The sequence below is a fragment of the Pocillopora damicornis genome, chromosome 6 (genome assembly GCF_964200805.1).
Source record: "Pocillopora damicornis chromosome 6, jaPocDami1.2, whole genome shotgun sequence".
Lineage (NCBI taxonomy): Eukaryota > Metazoa > Cnidaria > Anthozoa > Scleractinia > Pocilloporidae > Pocillopora > Pocillopora damicornis.
Window position 1 is genome coordinate 19,092,716 of NC_142675.1, and position 14,819 is coordinate 19,107,534.

Sequence of the window (14,819 nt, forward strand, 5' to 3'; positions counted from 1 at the left end):
TACTTTTTGTGTTCAGATTTATTCGTTTCTATGAAGTTTTAAAGCAGACACCTTTATCCAATTCTGAAAGAAATTGGTTGTCAGTAAAAAGACTTCTGTACATTTGGAGATTGTAGTGTATTAGGACTGGCAAATGGCGAAAGTGAGAAAACTGGGAGCGAATATCAGTCCTGTTGGAATAGTCCTCACTGTGAAGGGAAACTCACGGAATGTTAGGTTAGCGAGAAAGGGAAAATCAAAAGAGCGATGAGAATGAACCGAAGGCTTGACACCATGGCATCAGTATGGATATTCTCCTTACTTTCATTTATACATTTCCTATGCTGTCCACAAGGAGAATTTGTCTTAAACGGTTACAGAGCTTCTTTAGTTGGTGATCATTAGGATAATACTGTAGGGAAAAATTAGATGCTAGTCACTCTTGGAGGTTGAAGAGTTTTGAGTGGAAGGTGATGCCACGTGGAAGGTGATGTCACTTGGATGTTTATTTGTACCCAATTCATTGACCAGCTCCCAGTTGGCTTGTTAGCTCAATTGGTAGAGCGCTGCACCGGTATCGCAGAGGTCATGGGTTCAAATCCCGTACGGGCCTGAATTTTTTTCAGGTCCTATTTACAACTACTAGTTTCAGTAGTGTTCTTAGCTGCGAGGATCTTCTAATTTCATCGTGATGCCACGTATTGCAAAAAAAGGAACCAAACCGCGGCTTGGCTGTCATTCACCCCTGAGAGTGATTAGCATCTTATTTTTCCTTTCAATATCACCCCATGAGTCAGACATTAAGGACACGAGAATAAGGGAAGTGATCACTTACTAAAGAAGCTCTTGATTGTTAAACAAGTTCTCCTTGTCAGCGCCCTAAAAATGTACTGAGAGCAGTATGGAGAATATGCCAAATAAGTTTTGGGTGTAATGGGTTAGCAAGCTTAAGGACGTAATGATCATTGTAACAGTAACTACACCTCGCAATATATTATGACTAGTATGATTGTGCCTGGTATAATGTAAGTAATTTCTACGTGTTTTATCTCTCCTTTATCCAGCGTATCCTTCCTGTGGACCAGATAAATTTACATGTGACAACAAACGCTGCATTCCAAACCGTTGGCGTTGTGATTTTGACGACGACTGCCGTGATGGCTCTGATGAACGGGGATGTACGCCAGGTAGAAATGCGTGGTGAATTTTTTTTCCGAAAGAGATATTATTTACCTTAGTTACCAGCAAACATTACAGACATAACTTTGTAATGGGTCCACGCATAGCTTGGGATGCCGTAACGTTACCTTCTAATAGTAAGCCTAGCTTACCTTAGAGTTCTATGAAGCTTAATGACACTGAGGTCATCAGAGCACGGAATCTGTATGTCTAAGGTTCGATTCCCCTTGAGTTCTCAAAATTCTGTTCCCCGGTCGTGATAAGACTAAAAAGCATCTTTCTTTGATGCCTACTGCACGTTGTCATCTGCGATCACAAAGAAACACGAGGCAAAACTATGTATACTTACGATCACCTTCAACATCCTTCGATAAATCACCTTTCACAACGGTATTTGACTTAGTGCTCATTTACCATGTTCATTGCATACGCTTCAGAACCTCACTGGTGATTTGTTACTTGGGCGAACGAACCAGAATTTTGACCGAAGCCGCCATGGTACTCCACAGTAAATACAATATGGCTCTGTTCAAGTAAACCAATTTAAGAGTCAGTTACAATCTACAATACAAAAAAGGAGGGTACCCCTCCCTCTCCCTCCCCTCCCTCCCCTCTCACCCCTTCCCCTCCCTCCCCTCCCTCACCTCTCATCCCCTTCCCTACCCTCCCTCCCCTCTCCCTTCCCTCTCCTCCTCTCTCTTTCCCCAAAAAGAAACAAACAAATTAAAATATTTGACCTTGAGAAGTATGCAAGGTACTGCAACATGGACATGATTGGCGGTGAATCATGCTTGTATTTTTTGTTAATATACATCCATGTGATTGTTTTCAGCACCAGTCACAACAGTAGGACCCGCATCCTGCCATTCATCCCAGTTCGCTTGCAACAATGGCCGATGTATTCCGAGCAGCTGGAAATGTGATGGCGATCAAGACTGTGGAGACGGATCCGACGAGCCAAGCAGCTGCAGCGGTATGTCAACTAGATTTCAAGCATTGTTCCCTTCATTTGCCGTACAATTTATTCCTTCACTTCTTCACCTTATCTAATTCTCTTCTGTTTGTTTCGTCATGTTGAATCGTTATTAAATAATCTTTCATCGTTCGGCTGGCAAGGGTGCCTAGTGGCTTGATGGTAACCGCGGGCGGGCGGGGTTGGAAGCAGGGTGAGGGTTGGCGTAGGTAACTGGCAATGACATCCTCTCGAAGAGAAGTATTGCTGCTAATCACTGCGGCAGCTATGCGATTCAGTCGTTTATGCATAATGTTTCCGCATTTCGGGCAGTGAGGTTGGATGAGTCTGGGAAAAAAAAGGTATTGTACTTTACAGTCGAAGAAATTTGGGGAAATTATTTTTCTATAACAGTTACTTTTGTGAATTACTCTTTTGAAGTATCCGTTACAGAAGTCTTCCTTTTTCTATTCATTCCACAGCACGCACATGCTCCTCAACGCAGTTCAGTTGTACAAATGGACGTTGCATCCCTCGTTCATGGAAATGTGATGGGGAAAATGACTGCGGGAATGGTTCTGATGAACAAGGCTGTACCTGTAAGTTCGCTGTAGAGTAATTTTTGATTGATTATCTAAAGCAATCCGGTATTCAATTGGTTTTACCTTATTTCGCTTGTTGATTGTTCCAGAAAGCTCGTGCCATTCGCTCAACTAATCAGATGCAAAACTAAAACCCATCTCGACTTGGTCGCCCGCGATTTTGTTCATCCTGAGTTCTCTTTGGCTCTCTTGAGATCCCAGTCTCTCGTACCAGTCTCTCCTCGATCCAAAATCATTTCGTTCTAGGCTTTTTTGGTTTCAATTTTACTCTCTCTAGTTCTTAGCTCTTCTCGTTCTTATCTCTTCTCGCCCAAAGCTCTCCCTCCCAAAAGTAAGAAGTAATTAAATTAAGTAAATAGGAAAAGAGATAGCTAATACTGCCTGTGGCTTATCCACAATTTTTGCCGAGGATCAATTTGTCAGCTCGTTTCTCGTATCTTCTAATCTTTTTTTGTAGATACAACTCGTCCACCCGTTTCTACAATACCCTGGACCCCATCTACGAACTGCAGCAGTTGGGAATACCAGTGCAACAATAGACACTGTATTTTCCAGTGGGATGTCTGTGATGGTGTCAATGATTGTGGAGATAATTCAGATGAGTGGTACTGTGGTATGTATTTGGATAGGAGATCACACACGGAAACTAAAGCAAAATAGCGCTATTAAAGGTCCCGTGGCTTGACATGTTACTTTACAGCCAACCCTTTCGTATGCAACCACACTGTGTGTGCTTGGTTCTGGAAAAAATTGGAGGAAATAAGTTAATACAGTCAAACCTGCATTGAGCGGGAATGGGCGGGGTGACTCCTTAATACAGGTTCCACAGATGAGGGGTATTATAAACAACGATAACGACGCCACTTTATGGCATGGTTGACCATTTCATGTACAGAATCTCGCTCGAAAGTACCAGTTACTTTGATAAGGGGAGAGGAGCATCGATTTACGATTACCTGAGAGATTATTCTTAGTTTTGAGTGGTTGTGCTGTCGGTGACCGTTAGACTTAGGTGGAGGACAATAAAAACAGGCCGTTGGGCGACCACGACCGCTTAATAGAAGTGAAATTGACATTAATTAGGGGAAACCGCTTTATACGGTGCCGCGTAATACAGGTTGGACTGTAAGTCGAACAAACAGGAGCTATAGTTTAAAATTTATCGCATCCCTTCGACCACAAAATAATGCTTGAAGAAATATTTTGCATCCCCGTATGATTGTGTTGTTTGCTAGGGAAGGGTTATGTCCAAACTCTGCGGAATGCTACATGCTGATAGGCTTTTTAATAACATCTCAATCTTCTCTATTGGTAGGTACAACTCGAAGGCCTTCTGTAAATACGACAACATCACCTCATAGACCCTGCCATTTCTGGGAATTCACTTGTGATAGTGGCCAATGTATTAACAATGGATACAAGTGCAATGGGCGAGATGACTGTGGGGATAACAGTGATGAAAGAGGATGCTGTGAGTAGAACTTCCTCTCTTTCTAAAGTGAACCCACATTGTTGTGTAGAAAATCAATGGTTTGCATAGCGAAATAGGTTTAAAGTTGTTCTCCCTGCTCACTCATAATCAGTTTCCAGATCATCCAGCTTTCATCTTAGTCTTAAAGTGTTGTAGAACTTCTTCGTGAATTCTTTTCACTCGAATCCTTGAAGTAACTATAACTGGCGACTTAGTTACCCAATCAACTTGAAACTCAAGAGGACAGTTTAAAAGCATGAAGATCACCGCCTCATAGCGCTCTTTCACTGTGTTCCTCAAGATCTTTGCTTTCGGAAATTACCAGTTAATGCACTCGGAACATTTTCATTTATCATGAATTGAAATTACACATCAATCCCAATGTTCATGCGAAAGAAAATATTTATTCATAACTGCCAGTGCTCAAAATTTTATTCTTTCGCCATATTCTAGCTGCTCACGTAACAACAGTGGCGCCCTCCACTGCCCCGGCACCCTGTCCAAATGGCTGGCTTCATTGCGGACAAACACAGTTTGTAATCTGCATTAAAACGGAGTGGTTGTGTGATGGACAACCTAATTGTCCACAGAGTTGGGATGAAAGGCCAGAGAATTGTCCAAGTATGATTTAAAATTTTTTCGTCATACGTTAATTTAGTAGTTTTTCTTTTCCTGAAGAGTTTGTTCTCCGGAAATCTGAATTTACCATCTTATTGGACGTCGTATATTTAATCACACTACGGATAACTTGTCTCCTCAGTGCTGGTTCTTCAGCTTTTTGTTGGATTTTTGTTCCTTTCCCATATGTTTCTTAAATGTTGCTCTTTCTTTTCTCTCAGTTATCTTTTCTTGTAAGATAAATTTTTGTATCCCTTCACTTTTTTCAGTCTACAACAAGCATCCTATCAAATGCGTTCAATGATATTTCCTTTTGAGGTAGCCAACATATTACCATTTTTGTCATTGCATAAAGTTCTCGGACGAATTTCTTTTGCCATTTGAAGATCTCCTCAAATTGCCCTGTTTGTTCAATGTCCTGTTCGAAAAAAGTTTTTTTTTAGTTGGTGAAACGTACCCTAACATACCCACTCACTAACTGAAATTGTTCTCATTACTTTACTCAAAGAAACTACCAGAGTACCCATCACGTGCTCAAGTGACCAGTATCAATGTACTAATGGCGGTTGTCTTCCCCGCTCTTTTGTGTGTGATGGAAGGGATCAGTGTGGTGATGGTTCAGATGAGGCCGGCTGTGGTAAGAAGAAGGATACAACACATTTTGTCTCCCTCAATATGTTGTAATGAATTGGTGCTGAAATGTGGCATGGTCATTTGTGTTTCCACCAGAAGGTCCCTTTGGGTGGGGTGGGTGATGATAGGGGAATGAAAAGTTTTAGTTTGATTAAACAGAGCCTGATTTTTTATTCGAGGATTGTTTCGTCGTGGGGAGACCTTAAGTGAGACTCGTTTACAACTTACGCTGGAAAATAGTTGAGCAGAGAATGAAGTTATTGGCCAAATTCTCCCTAGGTTAAGACGTAGAAAGTAGAAAAGTTAAGCTTTCAAATATTTCTGCAGACCGTCTTACTGCAGGGGTTTTAAAAATCTTTTTAACACCATAATTTCATCCTTGAAGACCACTCACCGAAACTTCTGTGGTCCTATCGCGAATATGGATTTTGGGCAGGGTGATGCTAGCGATTGTTCTCCATCTTGAGCTTTCCAAATAAATTGGCGCTGCGTTAATAAATGTGTCACTATGCTGTTATTTTGGATTCACATACGAGTATGTGACGCACAGATTTAATTCATTACTATCGTGAAGTGTACCAAACCATCGTAGTCATATCTATTAGTGAAAGAATTTTATTAAATATGGAGTTTCGCTACGCACGCATATGTGAAAACTAAGGTATGCCAGTGTAAAGAATTGACCCTCGCCTTTTTTTTTTTGTTTTTTTTTTTTGGGATATTCTCTAGGAACTTGCTCAGGCTTCTGGTGCGACAAAACCCAGTGTTTACCTGTTTCACGGAGGTGTGATCACATCCCAGATTGCCTCGATGGTAGTGATGAGAGGAACTGCAGTGAGTACCCATTATAATTTCTGACTTGTTGTCGTATCGTCTTTGTGTAATCTAGAGGTCGAAAGTTTTGGCAGGCGATAAGAATGAAAAAGAACTAAAACAAAACAAATCAAAAGCAAAATAGCAATTTAGCAAGCAACCAAACAAACAATAATCAAGGAAAAAGATAATGATCAGTTTGAAGAAAAAGAAACAATAAAACAACTAGAAAATGTTTTTATCGTTCATGGTTTTTGCAAATAATTATCGAAAACGGATTTTCTCTACAAGTCAAGAGAGTCGTAGAAAAATTGTTGCAACATTTGATTACTGAATTTTTTATTGAATGCTTTGCCAACTGACCTTTAAATGGTTTGCTGAAAACTTGGCGAGAGTATCATTTTTCGGATTAGCGTTTTTTCTCTCCTTTATTTTCTTGTTTATATCGTATTTAGTGCGATGTGCTTTTTTGGTTCAAGATATCACCTGGGAACTTATATCTGCGCTTTTATGATGAAGTAGCGGAACATCGATAAAGAGACAAATGTAATATGCCTACTCGTTGAGTCACAGCACAATCTATCTTTATTGAACCTTACTGATCAAAAGGGCTGAATCGATGACAAAACCAAATAAGAAGCCCTAACATCCCATTGCCATCCCCCTGGAATTTTCGTACTTCACGGTGGACTGCTAGCAGACCAATCAAATAGACATCGAAAAAAAAAAAGTTTTTACCAAGTCAGTAACCTTGTGTCTGGGTTTTTATGTTTTTCGTTAGGTACCAATTTGCAAGTTAAAGGCGTTCAAGTAAGTACTCTCTCTGCAACAAGTGTCCATATAACGTGGCGCCCAATTTCTTACCAGCCCCCTGGAATGACTTTTACTGGGTACAGGGTCTCTTACCGGTAAGTGAACAAGAAGTAAATTATTTTAATGTTATGCTGCACAGGGCTGCCAACTAGTTTGAAACTAGAAGACATACAAGACATAGTAGGCAGCCAGAGGATTGCACATAAGATTGGGAACTATTCAGTTTAAATGTCCCAGGCGTTCCGCGACGTTCGCACAAACCTATGTGCAAATTTTGAACATGGAGTTTATTCTACTATCTAAAGCTGTGACTAGTAAATTATACATTCAATTTCATTGTAACGGGCAATGGGCTGCGGTGCAAATTTCTTTGACGGTATTTACAATTTTTCATCAGAATTTGAAACTGAAAACTAGTACACTGAAGTGAAAGTAGGCAGTTTCAGATGCAGACTAGCCTGCGATTTTGGCCAGCTACCAGTTCCTTTTGGGAGCTGTTGGTAAAACTTGTAATGTGTCGCAGAGGAAAACGTGTATCTTTTGCCAGACTTAAAACTTACCTCTTCCTTTGTGGATGTTTTCCCTATTAGAGCTGTCAGACTACACTCTGTGCCCGTGTCAGGGAGCTGGCAGCAAGAGGAATCCCCAAACATCAACTATTATGTCATCAGATTTCTACAGCCGTGTTCAGAATATGAATTCAAGGTTCAGCTCCTTGTGAGCGGAGCTCAACCAGGGCCATACTCTTCGACCGTGAAAACGACAACTAAATCTATTAGTGAGTGGTATTAGTGCTCGTGAAGTGTGTGATCGCTTCATGGTTGCTCAGCTGCTTTAAGTAATGTGGATACATTCAACTAACTGATACCAACTAATCAATACTGTCTGAATAGAGCGGCTCTCCCAGTGAGATAAGTGGTGAGGCGGAAGGCAGGGTGGGGGAGGGGGGTGGAGTGAACCTAAGACCCTTCATGCAACTGCAGTAGAAAGGTCCGGGGTCTGTTCACTGGTGTGGTGTGTGACTTTGCGTGGAAGTAATCAAGAATGAGATCAGCAATTTGTGCAAACTGCTTGGATGAGGTTGGCTGTGTCAACTTCATTCGATGCACAATTGACGGCTGTCATGGCTTGTTTTTTTCTAGGAACCAGTAAACCACAGCATGTGCGACTTTTGTTGGCACCTGACGATTCGTTACTAGTTTTTTGGGATCCTCCAACTACTTACTGTCAACTTATTACGAACTATGAGGTAAAACAATCGTAAAAGGAATCGTGTGTTCATTGAGGAATTAAACATTTTGATGTTCAAATTGACAAATTATGTTTTTTAAATAGATAGATATATTTATTCAATGATTAATTGATTGATAAATTCTTTGAGTGATGGATTAATTGATGGATAAATTGACCGATCGATCGATTGACGGATTGATTGATTTTATAGATTGATTATTGATCAATTAATTATAGATAGATTGATTGACAGAGTGATTGATTTATTAATTGATAGATTGATGATTGATCAATTGATTGATTGATTGATTGATTGATTCATTGATTGACTGATTGATTGATTGACTGATTGATTGATTGATTCATTGATTGACTGATTGATTGATTGACTGATTGATTGACTGATTGATTGATTAATTGACTGATTAATTAATCGATTGATCGATAGATTGACTATAGATAAATTAATTGATTGACGGATTGGTTGACTGTTATTCATTTTTTTTTACAGGTTGCATACAAAATGACCAGTGAAGCTGATTTCCATACCAAAGAAACTGGCAATGTCTATTCGCTTTCCCTTAATCTTACACAGGGAGTTCATTATAGCATTAAGGTGAGGAAATGGGTGTAAGTTCTTTCTTTACCTTTAAACTCCCACGAGTGACCAAGACAGAGTTTCTCCTCACAACGTTAATATGATATCAAGCATACAAGTAATGAGACTAAAGAAAACTAATAACTAGGGAATTGCTGATGTAATGCCAAATTCTTCGAACTAACACCTTAAGAATCATTGCAGACTGTAAGGAGAATTATCAGTGAAATCTTGAGATTGAGAGGGTTAAGCGATAAGGCATTCTCAACAAATGTATTACAGACCTGTTCCGTGAGTGGCTGGTAAAGACCAACTTATTTTCAAACGATACCGAGAATTTAAATATGAGTAGAGAACAATTGTTTCCTTTGTATGTTTATAGTACTGGGATTATCCTCTCTGTTTTCTGGATTTTAACCTCCGTGAAAATGGTTAAATTGTATTTTCGTCCGCACTATGATTCGTTTATCCGGAGAAAAGTAGCGTAACGGTGATGTTTTGATATACCACCAAATTATTTGTCACGAAGAATTGCATGGAAATGGAAATGAGAGAATTGGGCACCAGACCTTGAATGTTAAAGAGTTGAAATAAATAAAAGTGCGTTTAATTTTGTTTTTCATAGGTGAAAGCTTTCACCGGAGACAAGGGTGGTGATGGTGATGGTGAATATTCCAAGGTGCAACCTGTGTATATTCCAACTGTAGTTCAAAAACCGACAGGTATGTTTGGCTTCTTGTTAAGCCATTAACCTTTCATTTTTCCCTCTATTTGCGTTTTTTGTCCCAATGAAACTGAGTAGTAGTTCGATGCGTCTACCGTTTCTGACGGTGCGACATCTTCCCCTCCGCGTAATATGTGAATATAATACTGAGTTCGTGTTGTTGCTGGCGGGGTTTTCTAGCCGAGAGGAAGTAGAAATGCACGTGCTAAGGTATTGTTTTGTCTATTGTATTGTATCTTTGGTTTCGCTGCGTTCTCGTCGCCGTCGTCGTCGTCGTCGTGGTTTTCTGAAAGTCCCTAGTGTTGATGGATGGGCGACGCTAAGAAGGAAAACGGCAACATTTCCGCCATTTTGCGCCTGCCCGCTCCTTTGCTTGTCTCCATTGACATAGAACCTGCCACAGGTTACCCAGCTATCCGAACCTGTATTCTGTTAGATTGCTGACAGCAGCTCTCGGTTAGGCGGACCTTTTTGGGCAGTTCAGCTCAATAAGCATTTCTGTATGAAATTGTCGGTAATATTAACAATAAGAAAATATTTCTACTGGGCGGTGAAAGTAATCTGCGATTGCATCGGTTTTTCTTTACTTCGTTGCTTTGCGAGAGAAAAAAAACTCTTGCTTCTTTCAAAACCTATCGGATGCATTATCTAAGACCATTGGCGGCTGGTAATTCGTTATTTCCTTAGCCTTGAGCCAGTAGTATGCATGCAAGACCAACTCTTTTCTATCGTATTTCAGCACCAGTAAAGAAACCGCATTACACATTTCTGAATGACACTGCAGTGACACTCGTCTGGGGAAATCCTACACATCCTGTGCTGGTATTTATCATATGAATGATATAAAGGAAATGAGTTCTTGATGTTTGGTCACCAGAGACCAAATGTTACTTCTCAGTCAGTACTTCTTTCTCACCAATCCCGCCACAATTAAATGCCGCGAGAGTGGGACGAAGAAAAAATAATCGGCGTCTCTGAAAGGAATCGAACCAACGACTTCTGGATTAACAAAGTCTCCTTACCCCACCAGTCAGCTCCAGAGACTTTACCACACGCCCCACAACCAGACACGTGACTCTTCTACATTCCTCCCCACTTCACTCTGCTTGGATTATTGATGGGTACTGGTAATTGCCAGGGCAACTTGACGAAGGGTTCGATGTTAACAAATCGGACCTGGGATATTTGTATGAAAAATTAATCCCCTCATTTGCTACTGCAAAACACTGTGTGGTATTAGTCGTTTCCAAGGGGCTCTCTGAAGAGTGTCTTATTGAGCCCAAGTCTGAGAGGCCTTATTCATTACGCGAAGATGGACGGCGTTTTTTCCTTTTCATTTATTTATCTGTTTATATTTTTCTAGGGTTATAAAGTGTATGAGTTGACCACCGATGGCTCGATTCTCCTCGTTACGACGAGTCAACATAATTACACTGTTTATTCACTGCTCTCGCAAAGCACATATTCATTTGTAATAAAACCTTACAATAAAGCTGGTGAAGGTCCTCCTGCGACAGTAGAAGTAACGACTAATGGAGGTAAGCTTGAGGTGGCGGGTATGGTTGCTGTAACTCTTTGCTGGACAAAAAGAGGGTGGGTTGCGATTTAAATGGCTAGGATGTAATGATAATAGCCCTCTGTTTTTGCCTTCCGCCGACTGATCGCTGAAGGGCTGGTGACAAATCAAAAATCAAGGGATGTTCCTTCCTAGCCTCACCTCATTTGCCTCGCGCTCTTCGCTTGCGTCCTGAATGGTTTTGCGTTCGTCCTCTACTTTCTCCTCATTTCCCCGTGAACTTGTCAAGAGAATTTGCCTTTTTATCGGGTCAATGTCATGTAGCTGTATAAGTAAGTGTCATATGTTCATCCCTTTGCTTGACAATGGATTGACTCTAGGGAGCAGAAGGATGAACCCTTAACACCCCAGCGACAGAGGGTACATTCTCCGTACTGTTCTCGGCGCATTTTCTATGTTACTGATAGGAATACTTTGTTCAGAAATCAAGAGGCTCTTTAGGTGCTGATTATTTTCTCCATTCTCATGATGTTTGATTCAGTAGTGGTACTGTGAGGGAAAAATTAAATGTTAGTCAAGTTTAGGATGTAACTCCCTGAGAGGGGCTAATTTCTCCTTACGGCATCACTGCTGAATCACACATTAAGGTAATGAGAATTAAGGAAATGATCGCCATATAAAGAAGCTGTTGATTGTTAAACAAATTCTCTTGGTCAGTTCCATAGCAAATGTATAAAACAGAGTGGAAAATTCGCATACTGATGTTACGATGCAAAGAGGTAAAGGTTTGAGAAAAGGGAAGCTGTTCCTTCGTTGTGTTGTCAACTAGCTGCAGAATTCCTAGTTTGTCACGCTCAGGACTAGAATCAGGCAACATCAATATTAACCTTTTTACTAACCGAGCACGAGGGCTGCACTGGGGAATATTGGCCCAAGGTCGTGGCAGCTTGGATTGATCACAGAGAGGTCCGTACAAGAACGACCGAGGGCCAATATTTCCAACAACGGCTCGAGCAAGCGAGGCGAGAAGGTATTTTGAACGTGCTGGCTTCTGCGATCAAAAATTCACGGCTTGTGACCGTTATCTTGGAAACGGTCCGTATGGCAAAATCCCCACCAAGTAAGAACCAATCAGAACGCCCGATTTATATTTACCATATAATGATATTTCTTTCCTTTCCTTGATTAGGGAACCCTCCAACAGATGTAAAGGCGACTCCGAACAACGACACAAGCATTATTCTGACTTGGAGTCCACCACGGGGACAGAGTCCGGGTGTGGTTAGTTACAATAACTTTTTTGGATCCCAAATAGGAGCTTAGTAATCTCTCTGTTCAGTTGTTGCATCGCTTATACCATGGCGTGGTCATTATTGCACTTAGGACGAACTTTTAGTTGCGTTCGACGAAGGAAGAACGCTTCCTAATCTCCTGGGCTACTTGTGATCGCGTAGGTGTCCTGTGCACGCAAGCGAAAGCTGACCCGTGTTTTTTCGTTCGATCGGCCGGCCGTTCATCTTTTCAGCGCCATTTTGAATGACGTCACAATTTCGTTGCGCAAAGGATGCTGCCTCGTGCATCGCAAAAAACAATATTTCCCCTTTGAAATGCCGAACGCACTTCCCTAATCTCCGATTACTTCTAGTCTAATCATATAATATTCTTACAAAGAAATAAAAAAAGCGGCACACGAGCGATGGACTCATGCATCACTTATGATTAAACTTCATGTTCGCGTCTTCTGTGATCTTTATCTCTGAAACATACAAGTCAAATTTGCATCTGTAAGTTGGAAATAGTGACTTAACCTCTAACTCTAACTCTAACTAAACTGTAAACTTCTAACTCTCATGAGTGACCAAGTCAGACTTTCTCCTTAAAATATCAATACAATACCAAGCAGACTAGTCATGAGAATAAAGAAAAATATCAATCAGGGAATTATTGGTTGATCCAATTCCAAATGCTCCAAACTGACATCATATGAATTGTACAGCAGACTGTAAGGAAAATTACTAATGAGATCTTGGAAGTTAAAGGGTTAAGCAGCTGATATCATTATTCCTGCTCTTACCTGACGTCTGCTCCCATAACTTAAAGAGCCAATTCATTTACACGAGGTCTAACCCAAGGGGATTATTAGTTGATTCAATACCAAATTCTTCATTCTAGTATCATAGGAGTTGTATAACAGACAGTAAGGAGAATCCCATGGAGATCTTTGAAGTGAAATGGTTAATGTTTTGGAGCTTGAGCAGACAATCGCAAAAAACTACTTCCCAAATGAAATTTAGGCCATGTTTGTTCTTAAACAAACAAAAGTACAGGTCAATGTCGGTATTTCAGCAACTGCGCACCTACCCCTCCCTTAGCCCAATAACAGTCAACTGATAACAAGTCGGGGCTTATTATTAGGTAGGGGAGGGGTAGGGTGCGCAGTTGCTCAGATACTAAAATTGATCCAAAATGTAACAGATGAAAAAAACAACAAGAACAAAAACAAAACAAATAATCGCCATGGACGAAATAAAACTGCAGAAAAATGTTCTTACTCAGCCAAAACTGTCTTGACCATTTCTTCCGAAGATAAGCATGCGAAAATGTCTCCAGTTATTGCAAAAACTAAAGAAATAAGTAAAATTTACATTGACATTTTTTTTGGTCTTAAGTCTCATTTCTCATAATGCTTTTTACTTTTTCCACTCCACAGAGATACTACATTTTCTACGGACGGGTGACCACTGGAGTCAGTTCACGGCCTGTGGGCTCCACAACGACTCAGAGATATGTAGTGAACAACTTGCAGCAGGAAATTGTCTACGTGTTTGAGGTGTCAGTGGGCTTGTTTGGAAAGCACAGTGAAGCAGCAAACTCTCGAACGAAAACTGGTGCGTAATTGTTCGCTTAACAGCTCTACAGAGTCGATTTAACCTTTTCATAATCCATCATTCCTTTTTTGTTTTCATTATAAGTACATTGGGTGCCGATTTCTCGCCTTTACTCATTGGTAAGGCGTTTTTAACATTGCTGATATTTTTATATCCAGAGATGTGACGTCGGAGGTTGTCTATCGTTATAAATTTTGCTTGAATGTTCCAAGTCTTTAATATACCATCTTTCTTTTTTTAGCTTTCCATCCTTGGCCAAATTTGATCATTCTTACTTTATTTTTTCCTCATCCTTGTGTTTTATCTTGTTGAACCAATATTTTTTAGTCCCAGCAGGTCGAATACGGTTTTCATTTTCCTTTCGGCCATGTCACACAACTTCACCCCCACCCAACCCCACCCCTCCCCACCCTCCTAAGTAGCTTGTTACTTTACGAAACAAGGTACAGCTGCGGATGAAATCGAGGATAAGTTGTAACGTCACAAAAAACACATGTAATTTTTTGACGTAACACTGATAGTGATCTAACAAACTTACCGTTATAATTCACCAGACGCTGTCCATAGTCTTCAAGCTCGCCTTGTCAACTCCAGTAGTGTGGTTCTTACTTGGGAGGTACCAGTGAATGTGGGTGGTAATAAAATTACTGTAAGTACCTGTCCCTCTCACTTTAGTAAAACTTCCAGGCAACCCTGTTGATTAAAAAAAAAATGACTTTCGTGGTCAAAACTGTAGGGAAGTTTTAATCTATAGATGCTGTAACTCCTCTGCGCAAGTGTTTTTTTTTTTGTTTTTTTTT

General features: G+C 40.5%; 1 protein-coding gene across 1 annotated transcript in view; it reads left to right on the forward strand.

The window, feature by feature from the left end:
• LOC113685094 (sortilin-related receptor) overlaps positions 1–14,819 on the forward strand; it is a 57,793-nt gene that overhangs the window by 25,187 nt on the left and 17,787 nt on the right. Inside the window, exons 23-40 of the mRNA XM_089209943.1 lie at positions 1,044–1,166; positions 1,991–2,131; positions 2,593–2,709; positions 3,170–3,325; positions 4,028–4,183; positions 4,637–4,804; positions 5,310–5,438; positions 6,164–6,268; positions 7,029–7,155; positions 7,651–7,838; positions 8,203–8,309; positions 8,805–8,909; positions 9,517–9,613; positions 10,355–10,437; positions 10,979–11,153; positions 12,321–12,412; positions 13,842–14,019; positions 14,574–14,668. Of these exons, the coding sequence (XP_089066069.1) occupies positions 1,044–1,166; positions 1,991–2,131; positions 2,593–2,709; positions 3,170–3,325; positions 4,028–4,183; positions 4,637–4,804; positions 5,310–5,438; positions 6,164–6,268; positions 7,029–7,155; positions 7,651–7,838; positions 8,203–8,309; positions 8,805–8,909; positions 9,517–9,613; positions 10,355–10,437; positions 10,979–11,153; positions 12,321–12,412; positions 13,842–14,019; positions 14,574–14,668 (2,342 nt within the window). The remainder of the gene's footprint in view (positions 1–1,043; positions 1,167–1,990; positions 2,132–2,592; positions 2,710–3,169; positions 3,326–4,027; positions 4,184–4,636; positions 4,805–5,309; positions 5,439–6,163; positions 6,269–7,028; positions 7,156–7,650; positions 7,839–8,202; positions 8,310–8,804; positions 8,910–9,516; positions 9,614–10,354; positions 10,438–10,978; positions 11,154–12,320; positions 12,413–13,841; positions 14,020–14,573; positions 14,669–14,819) is intronic.